At 41.6% G+C, this 27,604-nt stretch overlaps 1 protein-coding gene across 1 annotated transcript; it reads right to left on the bottom strand.

Annotated features, from left to right (window-relative positions):
- Nucleotides 1-178: 178 nt before the first annotated feature.
- Nucleotides 179-27,604, bottom strand: LOC146554881 (cAMP-regulated D2 protein). The gene is made up of 8 exons (XM_085252581.1): nt 27,044-27,604; nt 24,883-25,084; nt 24,320-24,453; nt 21,861-21,988; nt 21,581-21,699; nt 20,965-21,105; nt 20,518-20,690; nt 179-3,385 (listed from the first exon to the last, which is right to left on the bottom strand). Exons 1-8 carry the CDS (start codon nt 27,509-27,511, stop codon nt 2,933-2,935), a joined length of 1,818 nt encoding a protein of 605 aa, XP_085108707.1. The 5' UTR covers nt 27,512-27,604; the 3' UTR covers nt 179-2,932.

The following is a 27,604-nucleotide window of genomic DNA, read 5'->3' as shown; positions in this document are numbered from 1 at the left end:
TAAGGTATGAAACAGCTGTGTCCTGCCTTTTGTTCCTGGAGAAGGTATTTAACTGAGAGCCATGCTGGGCTCAGGGAGACTCTGCTGACCGTCTGTCCCGTGGTCATGCAGGGACTTCATCAAGCTTGGTTGTCTGTTCTTTGTGTGTTTGATTAAAGAATGTTAGCTACCGCTCACCGCTCGTCTGCAGGCTTTATTTAATGGAAAACTTCCACAACAGTATACACAGATGTGAGAGTGGCATACATTTTAAATCAGTTCACTGACTGAAAGCAAGAACACATAATACACTTATTATGTCAAACTGTTTTTAACCTCCTAAGACCCAAACTTTGTCATGGCATGCATTTTTAATTTCTCTCTGCTATTTGGGCTGATTGGGACCTGATGAATGTAAAAACAAAGAATTATCTGATTTTTTTTTTTTACCTGATTTTTGTTTCTGAGAAAAAAGAGATCAACATAAGAGGGCATTCATTTAAAATTTTGAAAGAACAGTGGCAGTATAACGTCCTCGTAAGTGGATATCAGGCCCATGTAGAGCAAAAATTAGTATTTTGGTCTAGACAACCCAAAATGTGATGTCCACATATTGGGACGCCAGGTCCTAGGAGGTTAAAAGTTGAACGAGCCCAATTTGTTTTGAGAAGGACGCCAGTGGACAGCGTGCTGCTGTATTCTAACTGTCCCAAGCAGCATACTGGGCAGCGAAGGCTGTCATCTGATTTTTAATTGCAAATGCAGTGGCCATAATCAGATCTTATTGGAATGTCTGTGCAAAGCCAACAACCTTGATCTGGAGCTGGAGACAGCCAGACATTGATTCCATAACCTTTTCTAAATTATACAGGCAACAGAAAGGATTGTGTCTGTTTGTCCCCTCTCGCTCTCACTCCATCTCCCTCTTATCAGCTGTCACAATAATGAGCAGCAGGGTTTTTTAGGGGGAGGGGGACAGCCTGTGAGCACAGCCTTTGGCGCAGTGTTGGGATGAACAGCAATTGATTAGCTGTGCGGCCATCTCAGACAGGGCCGTGCTTTGATACTGGATGACAGCAAAGTAAATGTCTGCTGAGATAATGAGGTGGCCTCAACACACCCTAGTGTGTCAGCGCGCTACCAGTCGTGTGTAAACAGCCAATAAAAATGGTCGTGTGTGTCTGTGGCATATATTAAACTGGCCCCAAAGGAAACAGGACAATTCACTGTGGCCTTTGTGCCAGTAGGGAGAGAGGCCACTTCAGTTGCTCTAGAAAGAGACAGGAGTGGTGAACGCCTGAAGGCTAAGGAAGCAGGCTTATGACTGGACATTTGCCAGTTAAGCTCCCAGATCAAGTGAAGGATTTGAAAGACTTCAAACCACTTCTGTTGGAACGTAAAACTCATAAACTACAACTATTTCACACAAATTACTGCCTCCTCTGTTCTTGGATGATATGACAAGCTGTACCCTTATTTATGTAAATTTAGATTAGCATTCGTTGTGGACCCATATCACTTACTGGCAAGACTGATATGATGAGAATCATAACTGAATTGTTTTGACATAACATGTCAAATAAAATGTCAGTGACTTAGCTGAGAGCGTCAAGCCATTTACTTTTCACAACACGCAGATGTGTTGCTGATGGCCTTTAGGGTTATTACCTGGCTCATAAGGTACAATATAAAGTGGAGACTGACATGGGTTTAATTCTTAATTACTTAATAATCTAAGATAGAAACAATAGCCAGGAGAGCATAACAATGACGTGTGAGAAATGGTGCCACTGCAAGACTACTGGGGTTTGCAGGGGGGTGCGAAAAGCAAAAAACATCACTGGCAGCCCAAATTTGAGTAGTACCATGCTGCCTTCTAGGGCTCATATGCAACAATTCCCTCTTTACCATTGCTTTGTGACTGGCAGTTAGTTCCAGTGACCCACATTTAAAGTAGAGTATTTACCATACTGTCATATGCCGGTCAGTGGTTTTCTCTACCAGCATTATTAGTTCAATTAATCTTCAATCACTTTGCCTTAAAGTCGCAGGTTATATAAGGTAAATAGTATTTCCAGGAAGGATTTGGTTACAGATAGGCAGCAAGATATGGTTCACCAGCTCACCACTAACTTGCTCAGTCAACATAAATCCAATTTCCTGTTGTTTGAGATATTCTGCATTTCTTTGACATTAGCCTGCATAGCAGACGTGATCCCAGAAACCAAACTAGCCTTCAATCAACCAATCGTCCTACTGATGTTCACCACTGTTACCAAATGCATTCGTTTTCCCCTTTTGCCAGATAGAACCAGCTTTCTTCTGGCTAAGTGTTTGATGTCAGTGTCTTATGAGTCATAACATTTTGTAAAGGGAGGCTTTTCTCTTAGAACAACACATGGCTGCAGGTCCTAATAAGTTGTGAGCAGAAATAACTCAGTGATGTGTTTTCAGGGCAGAAAAATATTTTGGACCACACCACATAGTTGACAAGACATTTCACTCCAGTCCAAATATGCAAATCCCTAATAAACAACAGAACAGAATGAGCAGGATTCCCCCTAAGCAATGATTTTTTGTACCAAACATTATGGTAATGAATTTGTGAATTGTTGTAATAATCCAGTCTGGTGACTGATATAGCTAAAAAGTACCGTCTGGCTGCTTTGCTCCTAGATAACAATTCAAGTCATGCAGACTTGCATTCAATTAGAAAAGAAATCTCGCATACAAACAAATACATGGTTTACTTGCAACAAACAAAAGACAAAAGGGCAGTACTGTAGTAACTAGCAAAACTCCATCAACTAACTAACTAACTAACTAACTCTAGAGCAAAGCTAGAGCAGACATCTACACATCCTACTTTTAGAAACAAAACAATGCAGGGAAAAGAGCCATTCTTTTGACTCTAGTTTCAACAAAAGAACAGCATGCCCAGCCTGTTCCCTCTCTAGTAGATGCCCAGCTGGTCCCAGAAATCACATATATGGTTTCTGGTTCCAGCTTGCGTATGGGAACGCACAGTGAGGTTCATGACCAGAAAGCCACTGGTGTCAGAATAGCGCGGCCAAATAGGCAGACGCTGCTCCCGGCAGAAAGTTGTCTGTTGGCTCCTGGAGGAAGGGTCGCCGGTGTGAGCGAAGGCACCCCAGTAGCACAGCATTCGATTGGACAGCAGCTTCTCCGACGGTGACAGGGTGAAGTTGGCCACAGAGGCTGAATGAAAAAGAAAGGGCAGCTCTGCACCATGGCAGGAATGCTCATAGCAGAAAGTGAGACCTGACCAGACACTGCGGTCCGAGATCACATGGTCAAAAACATACATCCAGAACTTGCTCCCCGCTGCTGTGCCAGCACATGCTGACCTCCTCGATGGACATAAGAAGACAAAATCCGTAACAATCTGAGGAAAGGAAAATAAGAGGGAGATGGTGAGGTCACATTATTTATGTCTTAATTGTCTTGTTATTAAATGTTTTACAAACAAGCATGTTGCATGAAGATAAAACCCACTAACTCTGATGATCAGCATTGTTTTTCCTGTAGTAACACCACCTGATCTTTGTGGTTTTTGCAGATTAAGATCAGATAAGACTGGAGTAAAACATAAATTATATAACTCCAGAAAACACAACCTTACTAATAGTACCACCAAAGTCCAATCAGACATCCCATGGGTGGGTTGGCACAAAATTGTCTTAGTGCCTGAACTATAATGAAATTTGGCAAATCTACACTCTCAGGATGATTTGTAATGACTTTCACAAACCTGGACTTTTTATCAGCTTTATGAGGCATGGGAATAGAGAACCGGTTCTTGTAAAGGACCAGCTCCTAGTACTTTAGTTCCTTGAAATTGTTGTTCTGCTTGACAGCCTCAACATGGCATTTAATCTGTTATTAGACTCAATTGGTTTCTCTCAAAATGTAAAAGAACCCACCCACCACTTTAATCACACTCTAGATCTTGTTTTAACATATGGCATCGAACCTGAACATTTAACGGTGTTTCCTGAAAACCCTCTCCTGTCTGATCATTTCCTGATAACATTTACTTTTACAATAATTGATTACACAGCGGTGAAGAGTAGACTTTATCAAAGTAGATGTCTTTCTGAAAGCGCTGTAACTAAGTTTAAGAATATAATCCACCCACTGTTATCATCTCCAATGCCCTGTACCAACACAGAGCAAAGCAGCTATCTGAACGCTACCCCAACAGAGGTCGATTATCTTGTTAATAATTTCACCTCCTCACTACGTACGACTCTGGATACTGTAGCTCCTGTGAAAACTAAGGCCTCAAATCAGAAGTACCTGACTCCGTGGTATAATTCTGAAACACGTACCCTAAAGCAGATGACTCGTAATCTGGAGAGGAAATGGCGTGTCACAAATCTAGAGGATCATCATTTAGCCTGGAGAAATAGTTTGCTGCTTTATAAGAAAGCCCTCCGCAAAGCCAGAACATCTTACTATTCATCACTGATTGAAGAAAATAAGAACAACCCTAGGTTTCTCTTCAGCACTGTAGCCAGGCTGACAAAAAGTCAGAGCTCTTTTGAGCCAACAATCCCTTTAACGTTAACTAGTAATGACTTCATGAACTTCTTCACAAATAAAATTTTTATCATTAGAGAAAAAATTACCAATAATCATCCCACAGATGTAATATTATCTACAGCTACTCTTAGTACCATTGATATTAAGTTAGACTCTTTTTCTCCAATTGATCTTTCTGAGTTAACTTCAATAATTACTTCCTCCAAACCATCAACGTGTCTTTTAGACCCAATTCCTACAAAACTGCTCAAAGAAGTCCTGCCATTAATTAATTCTTCGATCTTAAATATGATCAACCTATCTCTAATAATCGGCTATGTACCACAGGCCTTCAAGCTGGCTGTAGTTAAACCTTTACTCAAAAAGCCATCTCTAGACCCAGCAGTCTTAGCTAATTATAGGCCAATCTCCAACCTTCCTTTCATATCAAAAATCCTTGAAAGAGTAGCTGTCAAACAGCTAACAGATCATCTGCAGAGGAATGGTTTATTTGAAGAGTTTCAGTCAGGTTTCAGAGCTCAGCACAGCACAGAAACAGCTTTAGTGAAGGTTACAAATGATCTTCTTATGGCCTCTGACAGTGGACTCATCTCTGTGCTTGTCCTGCTAGACCTCAGTGCAGCGTTCGATACTGTTGATCATAATATCCTATTAGAGCGATTAGAACATGCTGTAGGTATTACAGGTACTGCACTGCAGTGGTTTGTATCATATCTATCTAATAGACTCCAATTCGTGCATGTAAATGGAGAGTCCTCTTCACACACTGAGGTTAATTATGGAGTTCCACAGGGTTCAGTGCTAGGACCAATTCTGTTTACATTATACATGCTTCCCTTAGGCAGTATCATTAGAAGACATAGCATACATTTTCACTGCTATGCAGATGACACCCAGCTCTATCTGTCCATGAAGCCAGATAACACACACCAATTAGTTAAACTGCAGGAATGTCTTAAAGACATAAAGACCTGGATGGCCGCTAACTTTCTGCTTCTTAATTCAGATAAAACTGAGGTTATTGTACTCGGCCCTGAAAATCTTAGAAATATGGTATCTAATCAGATTCTTACTCTGGATGGCATTACCTTGGCCTCCAGTAACGCGGTGAGGAACCTTGGAGTCATTTTTGACCAGGACATGTCCTTCAACGCACATATTAAACAAATATGTAAGACTGCTTTCTTCCATTTGCGCAACATCTCTAAAATTAGAAATATCCTGTCTCAGAGTGACGCTGAAAAACTAGTTCATGCATTTATTACTTCCAGGCTGGACTACTGTAATTCATTATTATCAGGATGTCCAAAAAACTCACTGAAAAGCCTTCAGCTAATCCAAAATGCTGCAGCAAGAGTCCTGACAGGGACTAGAAAGAGAGAGCATATTTCTCCTGTTTTGGCTTCCCTTCATTGGCTTCCTGTTAAATCCAGAATTGAATTCAAAATCCTGCTCCTCACATACAAGGTCTTAAATAATCAGGCCCCATCTTATCTTAATGACCTTGTAGTACCATATCACCCTATTAGAGCGCTCCGCTCTCGCTCTGCAGGCCTACTTGTTGTTCCTAGAGTATTTAAAAGTAGAATGGGAGGGAGAGCCTTCAGTTTTCAGGCCCCTCTTCTGTGGAACCAGCTTCCAGTTTGGATTCGGGAGACAGACACTATCTCTACTTTTAAGATTAGGCTTAAAACTTTCCTTTTTTCTAAAGCATATAGTTAGGGCTGGACCAGGTGACCCTGAATCCTCCCTTTGTTATGCTGCAATAGATGTAGGCTGCCGGGGGATTCCCATGATGCATTGAGTTTTTCCTTTCCAGTCACCTTTCTCACTCACTATGTGTTAATAGACCTCTCTGCATTGAATCATATCTGTTATTAATCTCTGTCTCTCTTCCACAGCATGTCTTTATCCTGTCTTCCTTCTCTCACCCCAACCGGTCGCAGCAGATGGCCGCCCCTCCCTGAGCCTGGTTCTGCCGGAGGTTTCTTCCTGTTAAAAGGGAGTTTTTCCTTCCCACTGTCGCCAAAGTGCTTGCTCATAGGGGGTCATATGATTGTTGGGTTTTTCTCTGTATCTATGAAGCGCCTTGAGGCGACTTTTGTTGTGATTTGGCGCTATATAAATAAAATTGAATTGAATTGAATTGCTTGCCTATCGGTTCTATCTGAACTTGTGCAATAGTCTGCTCATTGTAGGAAATGTACCAGGGGAGTGTGTGGAACTGTAGTCTATAGGTTTATATTGTTAGCTGACAATTATGCGTTTCAGGTTGTTTTGTAACAACTGCATCACTTAAGTGTTCCGGGTAATATGTGCACTACATTACTTGTTTGAGCAATAACGCCAACACTGATCATAACAAACAGCTGAAATACCTTGAACATGCAGAAACATTTGACCATACAGCATGCACAACAAGAACGAATACATGAATGTCATGTCTTTGATATGCTGCTTAACGATGGTGGCCACTCTCAAAGTGCAGCCACTGACAACCTAATGAAAGTCGATAAGAGAATCGATAAGATGAGGTTTATATGTGTATGAAAGACGTTATTCAAAATTGTAAAACAAGTCTTTTGCTTGACATGCAGTTCACTCAATATTCCTCCTACAGTAATGGATCAAATCTTCATCAAACAGTTTTTTCTGGAACAATAAATGGTCATCATCATCTCACTCTTCAAAGTGAAGTTACTAATGAATTGCCTTAAACTCGCACTCATGTCTCTGGCCCTCTGCTGTAGTCTCAATTGTGAATTTCAAATCTCAGTAAAGCTCGATGTTCACCTTACCATTTACGGCTTAGAGAAAAGCACTGTGTCTATTGGGTGCTGCTTTCTGAGTGACAAGTTGCTACCACAAAGTCCTTTAGATTTGCAGTCAGATCCACCATTCACATCTATGATGCTCACCTAAAGTTTGACATTGGCAAGGGTCATGTCAAGGTAGGTAAGCCCACCTTTGCGAAAACTGTCATTTACTTATGACCACTCAAGCTTTTCAAATAGTACTTTATTTCTGCACTTTACCCATCAGTGCAGTGTAAAATATTTGCTCCCTTCTGAATTCTTTTTTGCAAATTTGCCAACTCATTTTAGATCACACACAAAGATTACCCTAGTAATTACCATATTCTTATTATATTACTATGTCTGTCTCGCTCCATATTACAGCTGAGATAGGCTCAATTCACCCCATGACCTTGAACTGGGGAAACAGAAGTGGGTGGATGGATGGATGGATGGATGGATGCCTACTGCCTACCCTTTGCTTAAAGCCATAATAACCTGTGGGTTAAGGTTAAGTATGGACAAATTTCATGGCTGTATGTTCCATATGCTGGATATGTAGCTCTATATTAATTAACTAGTCAGATACTAGTATTGAATAGTATTAAGCCTGGAAACAAAATGAAAACAACCAATCTGATTTAAAATTAAAGAAACATCCAAGTCGGTACTTTATTGCGATTCTTGTGGAGTTTGCCGTGTGTAGAAAAGAAAAAGAATAACTAATTAGCCTTGCATCTACAAAGAGATGGGCTAAGGGCAGAGCAGCGAAAATGTTGTTCCCTCTCGGCTAAAAAGAAGCAAAGAAAATGAAGGTAGACTGTCTTCTCCTGCCTGTTACCTAGAAACCAATGTGTCTTTTTCAGCAGCACACAACCTGCACCCACACAGCTGAACATCTGAAAGCTGAAAACAACTTGCTGACTTTGACGGGACTCTCTGTCTCTCTCACTCAATTCTTTTTATTTACTTATTTATTTTTTGCCACACAGGTTTATGATCATGTCTCACACATTCAAGGCAATACGAGCACAAGTTATGTTTATTATATCTTTTGAAAAGAATTTCTCCTCACAACTTGGCACTATTTTATCAACCGATTCACACTACAACCTGGGTTTGCCTCTTATCTGTATTTAATTCAATAACGGTACAGTACTCTGTTTTTGGTAACCACTGTCCTTGATGTAAGTATGTAAAAATTGTGTATGTTTCTGTTCTGTGTCTTGTGTACTGTTTGTTTGTTTATGTGTCTTTATCGCTGCTGTTACACCCAAATTTCCCCTTGTGGGACAATTAAAGGATTATTCTATTCTATTCTATTCTTCTCTCTCCCCCGTCCAACTTGCTCTCTCGTTGCTAAAATCTGTTCTTGTTTTTGGGCACGCTTCTTTTCTCCAGTGTCAGATTATTGTCATGTTCAGAAAGAACAAATGCTTTAAAAATTCCATTCAGTAACTGTTGTGCATTTGAACGTATTCATCTATGGATGCCGATCAGGCACAACATTCTGAGCACTGACAGGTGAAGTGAATAACACTGATTATCTTTTCACTGTGGCACCTGTTAGTGCGTGGGATATATCAGGGAGCAAGTGAACATTTTATCCTCAAAGTTGACGTGTTAGAAGCAGGAAAAATGGGCTGGTGTAAAGATTTGACCTGGGTTGACAGGAGCCAAGCTGTGATAGAAGACGGGGCAGAACATCTCCAAAGCTCCGGCTTTTGTGGGATACGGTGGTTAGTATCTATCAAAAGTCGTCCAAGGAAGGAGCAGTGGCAGCAAAAGAGGGAACAATGCAAAATTACCATGTTACCAAAGGACATTTCAATTTCAATTACTGACATTTTTATTTACATAAGAGAAGGCATATCACAACCATTTTCAGTAAATGTGGCCACTGAGGTCATGAGTTGGCTGTTCAGCAATGAACACTACTCATCTCCATACAGTTTCCAGGCCTTGACATCTCTCCTAGGCCACAGCCACCAGGAAGCTCTTTCCACCACTTTCCTAAATGAGTTCTTCTCTTGGGAACCCTTAAGCCTAATGTTATCTGGAGATTCCAGAATGGTTGAGCTGGGCCACTTCCATTGTAAGCAGTCATGTAATGCTGGACCATTTGCTGATACTAGATTGTTTTTTCCTAATATCCCACCTTCTGTTTTACTATTAGTTCCACCTTTGTGGTTTTATTTCCTACATGTGACCACATGATGACATCTGGTAAATACCACTTCTGAGACCTAGAGTGTTCCACCCAGACCGATCCTCATCTTCTACCCCTGGAATAACTTGCCCTTGCCTCTTTTCAGTAAAGTTGATTGTGTTCAATATATTGTTCTGTGTCTGGAGATAATGTTTGGGGTTTTTTAACATCCTGATAAGGTTCCTTTTGGGAATTTTTTTTAGTAAGAGATGAAGACAAAAGACAGATAGCAAACAGCAATCTGCTTAAATGCCAAGCTTGGGAGTAAAAAATAGGTTATGGCTCTTTTTTATTCAGGTTGTTTGATAAAACATCTCAAGGTGCACCAGAGAGGAGAGGTGCAGCATCTACGTCAGAGCCCAAGTATGAGATTTTTCCAGTCATCAGTAGAAATCACACAGAAACAACTACCCAAGTTGCATCACTCTGTATAAAGCACACTGCAGGACAGTCCAAGCTTTGGCCTCACTAGGCAAAGCTTTTTCAGCTTAGGCATGTCAGGTTTGCTCTTTCATCATGGTGCACCCCAAAAAGTACTGTTCACACTGTGCTGTAGGACAAAAACAAGCTCAAGACCAAACTCTGAACTCTAGCTTGCTGTGTGCCTCTCACTAACTTTAGAGCATTATAGACTAAACCTGGTTAAGGGTCAGCTTCCTGATTCTTGTCAGACTAGCTCACCAGACTTCAGAGAACTTTTTGATGTCTCTACTAGCTTATGACAATATTTATTTATTTATTTATTGCATTTTGAGAGGTTGGCTAAGATACGACAGTGGTCTGCCTCTGGAGTAAGTACATTTGAACAGTTGGGGGAGCTTGTTTTGCTGGGCAGTTATGGTCCACTCTTCCTAAACGAGTAGCTACATACTTGAATGAGGAGAAAGTGAAAAATGCTTCTGATGCTGCAGTGTTGGCAGATGAGTTTACTTTGACAATCAAAGGAGGTTGTGGTTGGAAGCAGGGAGATTGTCTTGTTAGTTGGGAGAAAGGGCCAACAGAATGCAATTACTAAACAAGACTCTACCAGCGCAAATTGAAACTAAAGTAGGACATGCAATTACTGTTTAGGTGAAGGGCACTGGGAAAATGAGTGCCCTTTGTTGCAGGCTGAGGCTAAATCTGCACAGGGAACTCGTTCAGTGAAACATTGCCTTTGCAGTTTTGGCTGCCCCCATTGAAAGGAATAAGGTAATAGCTGCTGTGCAGGTTCACACTAGGTCTGCGATTACTCCTGGGATTATTCAAAGAAATCCACTGGATTTCCAGTTCACTGACCCAGGGTATAGACCATACGTATCTGCAGGTTTAGTCTCATTGGTGGGTCATGACCAGAAGATAGCTGTAAACATTCTTAGAGACAGAGGTGCTTTGGATTTATCATTTATTTATCCCAGTGTTGCCCTCAGAAATTGATACTGGTTGCTGTTCTAAAGTCCTGGGTATGAGTTGAAATGTAATGACTGTACCGTTACATCATCTGTTTTTGTCATTAGAGCTAGTACAGGGTGAAGTTGCTCTTGGCCACCATCGTTAAGCAGTATATCAACTTGGGCCGATCACCAAAACGGTCGCACGACTGAAAAATCGGCTCACAATGGGCCAAAAATCGCACAGTGTACGCCCAGCTTTAATGGGACATGCTTTCTGTCATCTCACATAAACTTAGAGCGGATGTCTTGAAGACGGCTCATGATTCCACTGCTGGACATTTAGGTGTTCAGAAAACTTATGACAGAGTCCTTTGCCATTTTTTTGGGCCAAAACTGAAAAAGTTCATTTCCTTGTTCATTAAAACAGGTCACATTTGTCAAGTGATTGGAAAGCCCAACCAAGCAATTGAGCACCTTTAGTCAAGTCAAGTCAAGTCAAGTCAAGTCAACTTTATTTGTCAATTCTGCCACATGTACAGGACATACAGAGAATAGAAATTTCGTTACTCTCAAACCCTAGATGAAATAGCAATGAACATTTAAATATAAGAGAGTGATTAAAAAATGCAAATAAAATAATTAAAAAGTAAAAATTTTAATAATTACAATACCATTTTACGTATAACAAGAAAGCTATGCAATATACAATATACAATATTCAAGTAAGGGTAAATGACATTGGGTGTAAACCAGGCAGAGTAGTGCAAATAAGCAAATAGTGCAAATGGAGATTTAGTAATATATGGTAAGAGATAGTGTAACAACAAAGTCTTATGAGGTAATGGCAGTCCAATGCTCCACAAAGTGACTGGTAACTGGTGCAGGCCAGTGAGTGAGTCAGAGAGAGTGTGTGTGTGTGTGTGTGTGTATGACAGAGTTCAGTGAGACCGTGGAGGAGAGAGGGGAGAGGGGGCAGAATCGGAAGGGAGTTAAGCTTCCTGACAGCCTGATGGATGAAGCTGTCCTTCAGTCTGCTGGTCCTGGCCTGGAGACTCCGCAGTCTCCTCCCTGACGGCAGCAGCTTGAAGAAGCTTTGCATTGGGTGCGTGGGACCAGCCGCTATGCAAAGGGCTTTTTTAGTGAGACGGGTGCTGTAAATGTCCTGGAGGGAGGGGAGAGAGACACCAATGATCCTCTCTGCAGCTCTCACTATGCGTTGGAGGGTTCTGTGACAGGACGCATTGCAGGCTCCAAACCACACAGTGATGCAGCTCGACAGGATGCTCTCGATGGTGCCTCTGTAGAAAGTGTGCATGATGGGGACTGGTGCTCCTGCTCTTCTTAGTTTGCGGAGAAAGAAGAGACGCTGCTGTGATTTCTTGGCCAGTGCTGTGGTGTTGTACGTCCAGGAGAGATCCTCTGTGATGTGCACACCCAAGAACTTGGTGCTGCTCACTCTCTCCACAGACGCTCCGTCAATGGTCAGAGGAGCATGTTGGGTGTGCTTTATGTCCCATCCATCCATCCATCCATTCGCTTCCGCTTATCCTTTTCAGGGTCGCGGGGGGCTGGAGCCTATCCCAGCTGTCATAGGGCGAAAGGCGGGGTACACCCTGGACAGGTCGCCAGTCTGTTGCAGGGCTAACACACAGGGACAGACAACCATTCACACTCACATTCACTCGCACATTCACACCTAGTGACAATTTGGATTATCCAATTAACCTATCCCCACAAGCTGCATGTCTTTGGACGGTGGGAGGAAGCCGGAGTACCCGGAGGGAACCCACGCAAACACGGGGAGAACATGCAAACTCCACACAGAAAGACCCCGGCCTGATGGTGGAATTGAACTCAGGACCTTCTTGCTGTGCGGCAACAGTGCTAACCACCGTGCCACCGTGCTGCCCTACCTTTTGAGCATTTGCCGATTGATTGTGTGGGGCCGTTACCCAGGTGAAAGGCAGGAAATATGTACTTATTAACAGTGATGTGTTTAACTACTCGCTACGCAGCTGGTTACCCAATACCCAACATTACCAGAGAGCAGTGGTTAAAGCCCTGTCACAGGTTATCTCGGTTTTTGGTATCACAAAGATTGTTCAGAGTGACCGAGGGACAAATTTCACATCAAGTATGTTCACAGAAATATTGAAGCTCCTTCAGGTAAAACATGCCCAGTCCAATCCTTACCATCCACAAAGTCAGGGAGCTATCGAAAGGTTTCACCAAACCTTGAAGTCCTGTTGCGTGCTTATTGTACAGAAGTGGATCGTGACTGGAAGGAGGGACTGCCTACCAATAACTGTTGGACATAGAAACCAAAACAATGAGGGACTGGCTCATGCTAGTGGTACGAGAAGTTACTCAGGCTGGGACTGGGTTCAGCCCAAATTAATTGGTTTGTGGTCACACTGTTCAGGGTCGACTAGCAGTTTTACAGGATGATTGGAAGACACTGCGGCAGGTGTCAGATCGAAATCATCTGGTTGCTACTCCCAACCACAGAAGGAAATCACTTTTTCATGCATACCTGTTAAAGCCTTATTATGTCTGTGCAAGTGGTGCAGAGGATGTTACACCAATGCGCGCCTGGCGATTCCATTTTACAGGGACATCTGAGTCACCCAGTAACTTGGTTGCTTTGTTGGGATTGTTGGCTACTACAGATAATTCTGTAAGAATTTTCCACTGTAGCTTCTAACCTTCTCGGCTACAAGCTTACGATTTTTTGGACGCAGCCTTGTCAGGAAGGCTTTCAGGAAGTGAAAATTTTGATTTCCTCTGTACCTGCTCTAGCGGCTCCCTGCATGGATAAGCCACTCAAACTACAGGTAGATACTGGTATGGTGGGAGCCGAAGCTGTTCTGTTGCAGGAGGGGGAGGATGGAGTGGACCTTCCTGTCAGTTTTTTCTCCCAGAAGTTCAAATTATACCAAATGAACTACTCGATAGTGGAGAAGGGCGCATCGGCTTTAATATGGGCTCTACAACATTTTGAAGTGTATGTAGGGGCAGGGGGGAATCCTGTTTTAGTTTACACAGATCACAATCGCCTCACCTTCCTTCATTTTCTTCAGAATCCCCAGAATCCCAATCAGCGTTTGAGATGGTGCCTTTTCTTTCAGCCATATAATCTGGAAGTTTGACACATAAAGGGAGCAGACAATGTTTTGGCTGATGCATTATCAAGGGCTGTGTCCTAGTAATACAACTTCAAGTGTTGGCAAAATGTTAACTAACGTCATGGCTGTCTAAGCCCTATTTTTATGGGTGGGCGCGTGATGGCCTGGTAGCACTGTTTGGGCCCTTTTGTGTTCCCTCCCCGCAGCACTGGTCAGATCGTTAATGATCTAACAGCACATGAGCGGTGGGAATGACCGGAGTATAAAAGCTAGATCCTGTAATCTCTCTGGCCTTCACTCTCTCTTTGGGAGGCTGCTCGCCAACCTCCAGACGCTTTTCTTTCCAAGCTCCTTGGACTACGATGACCTGGATGACCGAGAACCTTCACAGACATAAAAATCTGTACCACGTCATTTCTAGTAGTCTGACAGAAGCTGCCGCTTTACTGAAACTGCTCATAGTGATGGCAGCACTTCACACAGAGTCGATGAGCTTGTCAGTGATTCAGCTGAAATTCCCTCGCTTACAAAATCAAGTCTCATTTTTCCTTAGGACAGCAGAGGTGTTTATAATTCTGCCATAGCGAGACTTGTCACAGAGCTCATAGACTTGGTTAGTGGGGTTTTCAATGGGAACGAAGTTGATTATGTTAGTCGTATTGTTCAAAATGCACTCAGAAATACTGTGTTTGTCTAATGCAGAGAAAATGTATATACTCCATAAATATAAAAATTGTAGGACTAAAGCTGAGCTCTCCACATCTGCTTCCACTGTGACTGGTTTGCGCTGACCCCTGCGGGCCTCAGGAAAAGTGGCATTTATAGATAAGATAACTCTTTATTGTCATTGCACAGTCACACATAGTACAGTAGTACAATGAAATTGGAAAACTGTCCTACGTCGGCACTACATATAACACAACACGACACGATATGACACACCGCAACGCAACAAACAACACAACACAGTATATTAACTTATTATAAAGACACACAGTGTGTGTACGTGGAAGAGTAAGCTCCTGTTGTAATTTCACCAACTCCCTGCTGCAGAGTGAACTGCGACTGAATATTAAATATATCCAGCAGTGTCACCTCCTGACCGCCCTGGAGTTCCCTGGGGGAAGATACCTTCCATTCTGAATTGAAAAATGTGACAGAAACCTGCTGAAAGAAAGAAGAGTCCTGCACTGCCATGAACTTTATATTTGAAATGCTAACTCAGACCTGTAAAGTCTGAGGTGCATGTTTCACAGAGCATTTCACAATCTGACTTTGGGGTGAATTTGCTGGAAAAATCATTTCTGCTATTGAGTTAAGACACACCTGACTGCTTCAGACCAGCAAATCTTTTGCTTCAGTGCAGAAGTGGGCACAGATGCTAATGATCAACTAATGAAGTGCCTTTGATTATCAGCCTCTTGATTCCTATAGAAGCTGTAAGGTTGTACTTCATTTTCCTCATGTGTATAGCTAAGGAATATATGAGGTTTGCTGGTTTTATTGGTGTTTATGATTTAAATTCAAGCAATAAATGCATCTTTCTGAAAGGTAAAAATGTTTTGCATGATTTTCCTTGGGTGGGAAAAGGCAGCACATAACCACAAACACTCACATCTACACCTACAGCCCGTTTAGAACATCACCTGAGACGGCCACAGTGAAACATGAAGAACATGAAAACTCAACAAACACTGCTGGAAGATCAGAAATCCAAAACCTTCTAGCTGGCAACAGTGCTAACCTCTGTACACCATACTGAGACTGAAGTGTGGAACCAAGTCTTCCAAACATACGTTTGGACAGAAAAAGAAACTTTCCAGTTAGTAAAAACGCAGCAAACGCTAAACATTAGTGTCACACGTGTGAAAAACGCAGCTCAAAATGGCAAAACAAGACTGATGCCATGTCATCAGTATGCTTCTTTAATTTTGTGGCAATTATACCTCTAATAGTTCATTCTGAATTATTGCAAATATGATGATGGTTATTTATAAGGTAGAACATATATATTTTACTTTTCAGTAAGTCGAAGTTACCCCCATGGCTCAGTATCGTTTTGCTTCAAAGCCACAATTTTGGAAAACATGCTACCAGTAATGGTACTACTACATATTGCAAGATAAAAAGCTGGCTAGCTGCATGTTTAATCTCAATCTGGCACTTGTATTTATTGCAGTTTATCTTGATTTTTGGACAGATACATTCTGACTTTGGATATTTCATTTTTTGCTTTGTTTAGTCTTTCTGGAAATAGCTGGCGTTTTAACTGGAAAAATCTCCAGCATGTTTGCCAGCTAGTTCCTGACTTTATTTGCTCCCGACAGATAGTGCTGAGTATACCTCAGGCTATTTACTCTGGATTTATTAAAGCTCCCTCTCTGAAAGCAGCTACTTGAAAATGAGGTTGATGACATCAGTGAGACTAAACCATAGCTGTTGGACGTAGGAACCAAAACAATGATGTAAGTGATGCTAAAACACTCAGTGGGGAACTGCAAAGTCAACAGCTAATTCTCTGTGGGTCAGTCACAATGACTAACACTGCTCATATTACATGTAGCAAACGTATTACAGTTTTTAACATCAGTGATTATGACATTATTTAAGATTACACTCAGGTGACAGTTGTTTTTATATACTTAGTTTGAGCTGATGCAGTATAACACAGGCTGCAAGAGATTGTACCTTTATGGAGTTTACAATCTTATAATCATTTTGAAGGCCAATCAGAGTACGTCATTCTAAGAGATGTTTTTGTTATTCACTCTACTCGCATTAATACACACAGGGTGTCTTCCTCCAGTCATTGCTTCCTCCTCTGGAAGCCTGTCCTCTACTTCATCTGTGATTCCTCAGCTCGTCCCCCCTGTCATTGTAGATGTTCAGGAGAGACGAGTTGCTTCTTAGTCAAGCTGAATCTCAAGCAGACAACCTCCCTGACTCCAGGTGGTCCCAATGATTCACCCATACAAATGATGGAGGTGAGAAAAAAAATACTGAATGAGAGACAGTGGAGCTGTAGCTCCCTCTGTAGGCAGCGTTAAAGCATGTTGTTTGATTTCCACTGAAATCTGGAAGGTTACTTATAATGCCAAAGTTTGATGCATGGTGAAATCTTCCTGTCTTTTCAGTCTGGTCATAAGGAAATGCAACATTTATTTCAAACCAACTTCAGCAGCAAGAGTTCAATTGTTTTCAGTTTCCCATCACTCATTACACACAGACAGGCGGCAGACAGTACAACACAGCTGGGTCCTCATTACACACCAAGCACTGGCCAGGAGGGTTATCGATCCATACGTGATGTCCTGCCTCACACAGCCACGCAATGAGTAGTTATTGATGCATGTGTGTGGCAGAGTGTGTGTGAGGATTTACTGTTCAGTCTGTGAGCAAGAGGAGGAATGGAACAGAACAAAACCTCTTCAGATGCAGCTCATTATGTAAATGCATCCTTTTTTTCTTTTACATAAGCTGTTTGACTTCTTGAACACAGACAGCGCATTAGGTTTGTAGAGATGTTCGGCTCTGCAGGTTCTTGCAAATTATTGGCTGAATGTAAAGCTCCCTGACACTTTCCTGACAGCCACCAGATAGAACAACGATAGAAACGAAGCCACAGCAAACGGAGGAATATTAATTATATGCAATTTGTCGGATCAAAAGCAGCATGCTTCAGAAACTTCCCCTTCTGTGAACTGAATATTTCTCTATTTCTGTGAACTCTTCTTCAAGTGTTAACCAGTGCACCCTGTGGCAGAGGAAATGCAAGCAAGGGACTCTAGATAATTAGCCTTTGGTCTCTTCAAAACTTTGTCTCTGGCAGGCAACCATAATTATTGTCATAATTTCAAGGTTGTCAATGGAGGCTAGGGGTTACACTTTTAATGAGTGAGGGAAAACATTTCCTCTTTATATAGGAGCAGCAATAATAAATCACAGTAGCATGGCAGGAAAAATTCAAAACAGCTTCTTTAAAATACATTTCCCAGCAATGCTCGGATATTTGCACTGACCCCCGGTCCTGTGAAGAAGCACCCTTCACGAAGAAATGCAGGACAGCCTCACTGCACAGTCAGCTGTGACTGAATACTAAATAGGTGTCACCTCCTGACCCGCTCCCAGAGGCTGACACCTTACACTATTCATCAAAATCGCAGCCAGAATACTGCTCGGGGGTTTTCTCATTTTTCCCTCATCAAAATTAATGATAAACACAGCACACAAAGACGTTTATGCTAGCACATGCCAACATCAGACAATGTTGGTTTGCTTACCAACCATCATGTTAACCATTACAAATATCTGAAGCAATTTATCATAAAATTAGTGTCCGCTGGAAATTTAAGCAGTCATGAATAATTATTGATCTAAATCTGCTACTTCATGCTGCTGGTATGAAAAAAAAGACTACTACAAACAGCTGTAAGTGACACGTCTCCAAAGGTTGATTCTGTCCTGGCCTGACGAGGTGGCTCTTCTGTGTTGTGCCATCCGCTTCGCCAGAGGTTGTTTGGTTTCCCCGATGTATAAATCCTGGCAATCCTCCTGCACTTACCAGCGTACACTATGTTACTCTGTTTGTGTCGGGGGACCCGATCCTTGGGGTGGACCAGTTTTTGGCGCAGCGTGTTTTGGGGTTTAAAAGACACAGAGACCCGGTGTTTAGAAAAAATGCATCTCAACTGCTCCGATACTCCTGACACATATGGGATCACTACAGGTTTTTGCTTAGGCAGCGATTGTCCTTCTCTCCTGGATCGGCTGGAGCTTTCTTTAGGTGCCTGTCCAGCTTTGACAAAAGTCCAGCTGGGATAACCACATTTACTCAGGGCCTTCTTGATGTTCTTCTGCCTCCCTGGCTGCTGTGTCAGTGGGGATGGTGTTTGCTCTGTGTTGTAGCGTCCTGATGACGCCCAGTTTGTGCTCCAGTGGATGATGAGAGTCAAACCTTAAATACTGACCCATATGCGTAGGTTTCCGGTACACGTCAGCTTTTAGATGTCCCCCATTACTGATGGAAATCTCACAGTCTAAGGAGGCTAACCTGCCACTTTTCATGGGGCCATTTATGTGATATAAGATTGGAAACCTGCAGTCAGCTGAGACTGAAGAAGTCACCTGGATGAGTGACAAAATGTTTCTCCAACTGAAAACGCTACGTCCAGATGGACTTACCTGGATGATTGAGAATGCATCAAGACGATGTAAGTGACATGGATTTTCTCCACCTGTTAAGTATGAGTGTGTGAGATAGAGATCAAAACCATGAGAGCTGTTGAAAAAACTAACAAGCTAGCACAGAGAGGACCTACGCACCAACCAGCATGTTCAAACCAGAAATTGAACTTCTTTTACATGTGGACTACATTTGACCTGTTTTCAGTGTTAAACTGCACACCAGCCCTACCTATATAAAACTGAGGCTTAAAGTCAAACATTGCATCCTAATAATATGGCACCATACTGGCACTTTTAAATATTTGCCAGTATGGTGCACTTTATATATTTAAAGTGGTAAAAGGTGTAAATTTTGATCATTTAGATTATTTCTTTTTTTTTCTTTTTTTCTTTTTTGCATATATAAATATTAGACAAAGATAGTGGGTTGTATGGAAGCCCCAAACGCAATTTCATTGTTCTTGACAATGACAATAAATAAATACTACTACTACTACTACTAAATACAAAATGTACTTTTTAAATGATGATTTCGTTTAATGAGGGATAGAAGCTATCTAAAGTCATAGGTGAGAAAGTAAAAAATCTCAAAGAAACACCACCATCATGCCATATTTTGAGGAAACTTGAGAATAGATGAGAAAAACATTCTGGAAAAGTTTACAAGGAAAGGGAGGAAAACTTTGAACAGTGGTGAAGTTCTCTCCAAAATGACTCCAAGCACAAACACAACTCATCCAGGAGACCACAAAAGAACTGAGAACAACATCTAAACAACTGCAGTTTTCTGTTGTCTCAGTTAAGGTCAAAGTGTTCATCATTTACAATCAGAAAGCGACTTGGCAGAAATGGCATCTGTGTTCTAAGACGAAAATCACTGCTTACTAAAAAGAACAATAAAAGCTCAACTCACATTTGCTAAAAACTGATGATCCCCAAGACTTTGTGAAAATATTTTCTGGGTTGATGGGACAAAAATGAACTTTTGTTCAAGTTTTGTGTCCAGTAATCTCTGGCATTTCATTAAAAAAATATCAAATAGTCAAACATGGTGGTGGTAGTGTGATGATCGGGGCTGCTACAAGACAAGACTCTCTGCCAGAAAGTGCTGAAGGAAATGCCAAAATGCTTTAGCAGGGCTTTAAACGGGTCATTCAAGTTTGAAAACGTCTGCAAAATTCTGCAAAACAAAAGCAGGCCGAAATTCCTCCCCAGCCATGTGAAAGACTCTTTTCCAATTTAAGAGCAATACTAACACTAAAAAGACGGTATTAAACTCCTCTTACCTGAGCCAGCATATTTCTGTGGTCAGCATCCCTGTACAGGGGCAGGTACTTGTGTAGGATCTGTAGGGTGTGTTGTTTAAAGATGGCTGTGATGTACACGGTGCACTCCACTGTGGAGACTGGCTTGTTGAAGACCCCATACACAAACAGAACCCCCTCCTCGGACGTTGTACCTGCAGGACAGAAAACAACATTACTCTAAAGAAACAAGTAGATGTCTGTGTTGCCTGTGGACTTGCTGTGATTCTTCTGCCCAATGGCTTTTCTGATTGTCTCTGTACTTAAAAATCAAACATTGCCTTCAGCTTTGTCATGATGTCGGAATTTTCATATCAAATAGTTGTATAACAAGAACCAGTGGGAGTTAAGCAGAAAGCTGAGAGAATAAAATATAAATCCTGAATAATAACAGTAATAATACAATGTGGTTTCTCTTATTGCTCTTACCCAGCAGTATTGGCTTTTCTTTCTGCCAGTGCCCCTTTTGAAAGGCAGTGACAGCCTGCTCTTTGATTAACTCCCCATCGATATACGGACCCCACGTCTCAAAAACCTCCAGAAACCTGAATGGGTTCAAAATCTTGGAACCTGGGATCAAAAACAGATTGGCAAGTTAAAACACAGAGGGAGAAAAGTATATTAAGCAATGCATCGTATGCAGTGTTATAAAAACTCAAAAGCCTATTAATGTGATTTGTTTGTCTAAGGAAGGGAGCTAAACTTCTTCTCCAGAGTGCATTTTCCTGCCTCAATTATAAGCTATAACCGTGAGTTCATCCATCCTGAAAACTGCTGTCGATGATGTAATCACAGTGATACAGATCAATAACAATGTCGGGCCTGCAGATATATCAAATTTATTCCTTGCTGTTAGACAGTAAAATTACTCTAATTGCCCCTTTAGAGGCTCATTGTTCAGTCATAATGATTTTGTTTACAAGTATCTCACTATGAACATGTTTTTCACAGTCATTTGCAGACAAATATACTATATCCTGCTTCCTTATGTAATATGTGGGCAGCAATGAGTGTTGCTCTAAATCTGGGGTTTGTGGCGTCCTACTTGTTTTCATCTGGGCGGCCAGGATGGCCTGCGGAGTGAGAGACAGCAGGCAGACAAAGTCGCTCACAGAGCAGTTCGTCTGTTTAGCAAAGCCTTTTCCCAGTTTCAGGGCATCATGTCTGGGAAAGATGTGCAGAAAAAAAGAAAATTACATTTCAGCTTGAAGTCATCCTGAAATGTGATCAAGATCTTTCACGTAATCTAATGCTCAGCTTTAAATCAAAGCATGCATCTATCTCACATCCATGCCCAGTATTGCCCTGAGCTGTTAGTTCCTCACCTGGTCTTCAGAGGGATGGAGAAGGGCAGGCTCTGCAGGATGGCCTGGTTAAACAGAGGCTTGCTGCTTTGGATCATCAGGTGAAGGCTTACCGACTGAGCGCCTGCACTCTCCCCAAATACTGTGACCTGATTTTAAAAAAATGTCGCTACTTAAAATTCTTTAACTTAATTTCTGTTAATATTGCAAAAAATATTAATTTCATATCAAACGAAATACAAACAGAACAATGAAAGTTAGGCTTAGTAAATGTACGACATCTACATCCAGGTGATCGTAGTCTAAGGAGCTTGGAAAGAAAAGCAAGTTTGCTTCTTCAAGGAAACTTTGTAATTTGGAGTTGGCTTGACCTGAGAAAGGCTTAACTTATCAGTGTCATGGTCCTGGGCCGTGTTGGCCCAGTATTCTTAGTTCTCTTGTATTTTTGTATTCAGTTCCCTGTTTAGGTTCTGTTTCCTGAGTTGCCCTGTTATGATGTTCCCTGTGTGCTTTCCCTTTGTGACTCTCACCCCCTGTGTGCCCCTCTATGTATTCATGAGCCCTTGTCCCCTTTCGTGTTTTATTCCATGTTTTCCCCAGCCTGTTATGTCTGTGTTCTCCCCGTGCTCTCTCCTCCTGTCTGAACCTCTGTACTTCCTGTTTGACTCTGCCCGTCTCCCGTCAGTGTTATGTTCACCCCGCCCTGTCTCGTTATGGTTATCTGTGTCAGCTGTGTTCCCCGTGTGTTCCCACTTTCCTCGTTAACCCTCTGTGTATTTCTGTCTGCGTCTCCCTCTGTTCGGCGTCGCGTTCTCCCTCATGTTGTGTGGATCTTCCTGTGTCTACCTGAGAGTGTTAGTTTACTTTTCCCAGTTTAGTTTTGTATTTCCTGTGTTCTGCCGTGCCAGCATTAAAGCTGTGTTTCTCGAGTTCATCCCCGTGTCTGTGAGTTCTGCATTTGGGTCCCCCTCCTGCTTGCCACACAGCGATCCATGACAATCAGGGTGTAACAGAAATAACCTGTTCCTTACCAGGTAATAAAATAAGCTCAGATGAGCAACAAAAGAGGACATATTATACCATGTCATTATTTATTTAACAAAAATTAAATTAAGCCAAAATGTAGAAGACGTTTGTGAAAAACTGAGCATGCCCATAGAAAGTGAAATTATAAAGTAGACCGGTGCTGATAATCAAATGCACCAAACTGCATCAAACTGTTCATCAGCAAAAAACTTCTGCTATAAGAGCAGAAGTTCTGGCGCTTTGCTGGTCTGGATAATTCAGGTATATATGAGGATAAACAGCATCAACAATAGTGGGCCACAAACATTGCCCTACAGGCCTCAGTTAGCATGGTAAATATGATAATGATAAAGGAATATAAGAGTTGCAAGGAGAAAGTCTCTTTTCACTAAAAAGAACATGGTTGCATGGCTAAGTATTGGAAGGTTGCATCTGAAAAAGAAACACAAGAATTCTGGATCAACGTCCTTTGGACAGATGAGACCAAAGTGCAGATATTTGGCTATAATGGACATTGACATGTTTGTTTGTTTGTTTTTGCCAAACAAAACAAAACACAGCATATCAGCATAAAAACCTCAAACAAAATGTCAAGCACGGTGGTAGAGAGGTGATGATTTGGGCTTATTCTGCAGACACATTATTGAGTCAACTTTCCTGTTTACCAAAGTATTCTAGAGAAAAGTGAGTCTGACAGCTAAAGCTTGGCCTCGGTCTTACAAGAGGACAATTATCCCAACCACACCAGCAGGTATACAACAGAAGGACAGAAAAAGGTAAGAATTGTGATGTCAGATGATGTCACTGAAAGCAGATCTCCTTAAAATGGCCATCTAAGGGCACCTGAATGCTGTTCCAATCTGTTGTTTGTGAAGGGCAACAAATCACAACAAAGTTGGATTAAAAGAAAAGTGGAAGAGGTTCAAATAGCATGCTTTAAGTAGAAGGTTAATTAAGATGCTGCATTTGACAGGAGATAAACAAAAATGACTTTAAACTGTAAAAGTTACTCTAGCAAAGTCCAAGAATTAAATATGGAAATAGCATGAAACTTTTGGTCTAAACCAAACCAAGTGAGTTATCAAATTTGGAAATGTGTTTCCTTTTTTTCCCTCTGAGATTATACTTTTCTTTAAATGTTTATACTTTATGAATTTGAGAAAATATGTCGGAGCTTCTGAGCATAAAGTTTACAATGAGTATCTTTAACTGTTGGAAGCAACTGCTTCACTATTTTCCCCACTGTGGTCATTCTCTCAGTATTTTCCCCTTTTTCTTCTTTTGTCCTGTTTTCTTACAATGTTTATTCCCACCTTATTAATAAATGCCTCATTTTAAAATAATTATCTTAGGTGTGTGTGTGTGTGTGTGTGTGTGTGTGTGTGTGTGTGTGTGTGTGTGTGTGTGTGTGTGTGTGTGTGTGTCTGTGTGTGTGTGTCTGTGTGCTTGCTTGCCTTGGCGGGATCCCCTCCAAACACAGCAATGTTCTGTTGGACCCAAAGAAGAGCTGCCTGTTGGTCCAGGATCCCATAATTCCCTGCAGCTGATGTGTGAGGATCTTTTCCCGACACAAGGAACCCAAATGCACCTTTAATGATGCAGGATTTCACATGATCAACAAGACGTAATTGACTCAGGCAAGACATTCATTTCCTCCGAGCTCCAAATTACTGTTCACATATCAGAGCTCCTGTTTTCAGTCTTGCAGGAAAGCAGAGTAATTACCAACAGGCTCGGCCATTTTAAAGTGGCACACAAGCATTATTCAGGCTCGTACTGTCTCACACACACAGACGCACACATGCTCTCTATAATAAGTAAATTCTTATTTTCACTAAGTGATTCCACGAGTTTCTTGTTGTTGCCTTTGAGACGTCCACTGCTAAAGTTCATCTGAATTTTATCCCTGTGTGCACAGTGAAATCTGACGTGGGATCATAGAGTGACACAGGCACTGAGATTCAAATACACAGGCTGTTACACACTAATGGGTCCATTTAAACGTAATCCTTCTTACCCAGTCGGTACTCCAGGCTTACAACAACACTGTGGGTGAAGTTACTAATGAAACGTCCATCATACAGAGGCTTGGAGGCAGAACCAGCAATGAAATCTCCACCATGGATCCAAACCATGACAGGCAGGTGGCTCTGCAGAGGAGAGCTCAAGTCCACATCCAGTGGTACAAAGATGTTGAGGTAGAGACAATCCTCACTGACCTTTTTGGAGACAGAGGATGCAGGTCATTCAATTTTTCACTTTTTGTTGTCACTTTTATCTTGTTTTGTTTTTTTCTTTTGAATTTAATACTTCTGGCCGTGTGTGACATGGATACATGGATACATGGATACATGGATACGAGTTAGGAGGCAATTGCCAGCCAGGTGAAAGGTAAAAACTGCAGATAGAATATAAATTATTTATTTAGTGTTTATGGTACAAACTAATTAGTAGGCTCACACAGCAGGTTTCTTATACTCCTTACACCTTATTTAGGACTGAATAAGGACATTTGTCCCCTTTGAGCACCGTCTCTTGGTTAGTGTACTCAGTTTGCTTACTCACATTTTCTGAATTAATTTTATTGATATTGTTTGTTAGTTGTTTTTAATAAAGTTGAATTTCTCAGAGGTTAGGTAGTCCCAGTGCTGCATATACGAGTGCTTGGATTCTCCACTTTTTGTTAAATGTTCTGGTTCTTATATGATGTTTTCTTACTTTACTGGCGCACTCAAAGCATTTTATATAACATACTTTATTTACCCATTTACACACATTCGTACTCCAACTGTGCAACAGCTTGGGGTTAGTATCTTGGTTGGTGGTTGGTGATCTCAGCCAGATCGAACCACCAACCTTCCAATTATTGGATGAGCAGCTCTACCTCCTGAGCTGCAGACTGTTCATCGCCTCAGTTATCTGCTGTCATTTTACCGACATACATTCTGCAGTTATTTTAAGTGGCTGGCACTTTTTTTTGTTGTTGTTATGTTTTTAAATCATATTTAGACAGAAAGTTGATTCAGAAAGCTTATTGTATTAGTGTAAGGACATAGTTCTTATTTATATACACAGATATTGTTAATAGTCTTGGTAGGTTTGCCGGTTTAAACAAACAGATGGATAACTGGAGCATGTTGTTAAAAACTCTTAATATCGCTAACTTAAATTACATTTGGATTTTGACTACGTTTCTACTCACACAAGATTATTATCAGCTGTCCTTAAAAATCTGGCATACAGCAAAGTAGCATAACTGCTCTCCCTCATTGTAAATAACTGTACTAGTTTGGAAATTGTATTCTGTAAATACAATTTAAATATATAAAAAACAAATATACATAGGTTTTTATTTATAGATATTTGTCACTTTGAGAATCTTTTTGCTAAATATAATTTATTAACAATGGCCTCATAAAGTGACGCCGCTCCATGTGACGTGAGCCTTACAACATGGACTCTAACGACTTTCACTGGGCTGGATTGTTCACTTTTACTCTAATGAAATTGGTTTCATCTCTAAGTACAGAATTTAGCATCCATGGCTTCATCACACTGTCAGTGGCAGCTCTTTTGATCCACCTGCTGCATCTAACCAGTCTAATTGAACTGGATATGAAATATCTTTGACATGTGAAAGTTTGCGTGCACTAAGGCTATGCAAATTAAAATTTCAGTGTTATACTGTTAGTGTCATTTTATGATAATTAGCATGTCAGCACATTACGGGCGACCGTGGCTCAGGGGGTTGGGAATCGCATCTGTAACCGGAAGGTCGCCGGTTCGATCCCTGGGCTCTCTGTCCTGGTCGTTGTGTCCCTGGGCAAGACACTTTACCCTACTTGCCTACTGGTGTTGGCCAGAGGGGCCGATGGCGCGATATGGCAGCCTCGCTTCTGTCAGTCTGCCCCAGGGCAGCTGTGGCTACAACTGTAGCTGCCTCCAGCAGTGTGTGAATGTGAGAGTGAATGAATAGTGGCATTGTAAAGCGCTTTGGGTGCCTTGAAAAGCGCTATATAGATCCAATCCATTATTATTATTATTATTAATCACAACAGCTATGTATTATCACAAAGCAGCAGAACAGAAGCAATTAAAATAACCTCAAGCTGTAACATTAAAGTGATATAAAACATCGTAGCAGGATATAAAGAAATACAAGGTTGTAATACACCTACACTCTTAGGGCACTCCTCAGTGATAGCTTTACTGCAGAATTGCATACATGCGGCCCTGGGAAAGGAGGCATCATAAACCCCGTGCCAAGGACTCACAGGTCTGGGGGGCTTCCAGCGGTAAGCCCCAACAGGAGGACTTGCGTACGGAACACCATAGAATACATGGGCCTTATCCACAGTAATCCCCTTGATCTGGCCATCTTTGGTTATCACCACTGGTCCAGCAGCCCCATCTGTATCCTGAGTGACAGGTTTGTCCTTGGTTTGCTGTATGATTGCAGGGTCCCCCGGGCGTCCCAGCTCCTCGACGGAGTTTATCTCAAAGTCTCGGTTGATGATGAACGGCTCGGGGTAGACATTTCTCAAAAAGCTGACAAGGTCGATGTCATCATCATTTTTTGTAACTCCTCCAGAGGAAAGCTCTAAACTCAGTGTGCACAGCAGCAGCAAACAGTGCCAGTTCTCCATATTGTGATAGAATACTCTTAATACTTCCCCAGACCAGCTGCCTGGATCATGATTTGACTTGACTTATGGCTGCGGCCCTCATACGCCTGAAAC

The sequence above is a fragment of the Mchenga conophoros genome, linkage group LG17, assembly GCF_057382185.1.
Source record: "Mchenga conophoros isolate Kocher_MC1m ecotype Shallow Benthic linkage group LG17, M_conophoros_male_GT1.1, whole genome shotgun sequence".
Taxonomy (NCBI): Eukaryota; Metazoa; Chordata; class Actinopteri; order Cichliformes; family Cichlidae; genus Mchenga; species Mchenga conophoros.
This window is presented reverse-complemented; position numbering and strand designations above follow the sequence as displayed.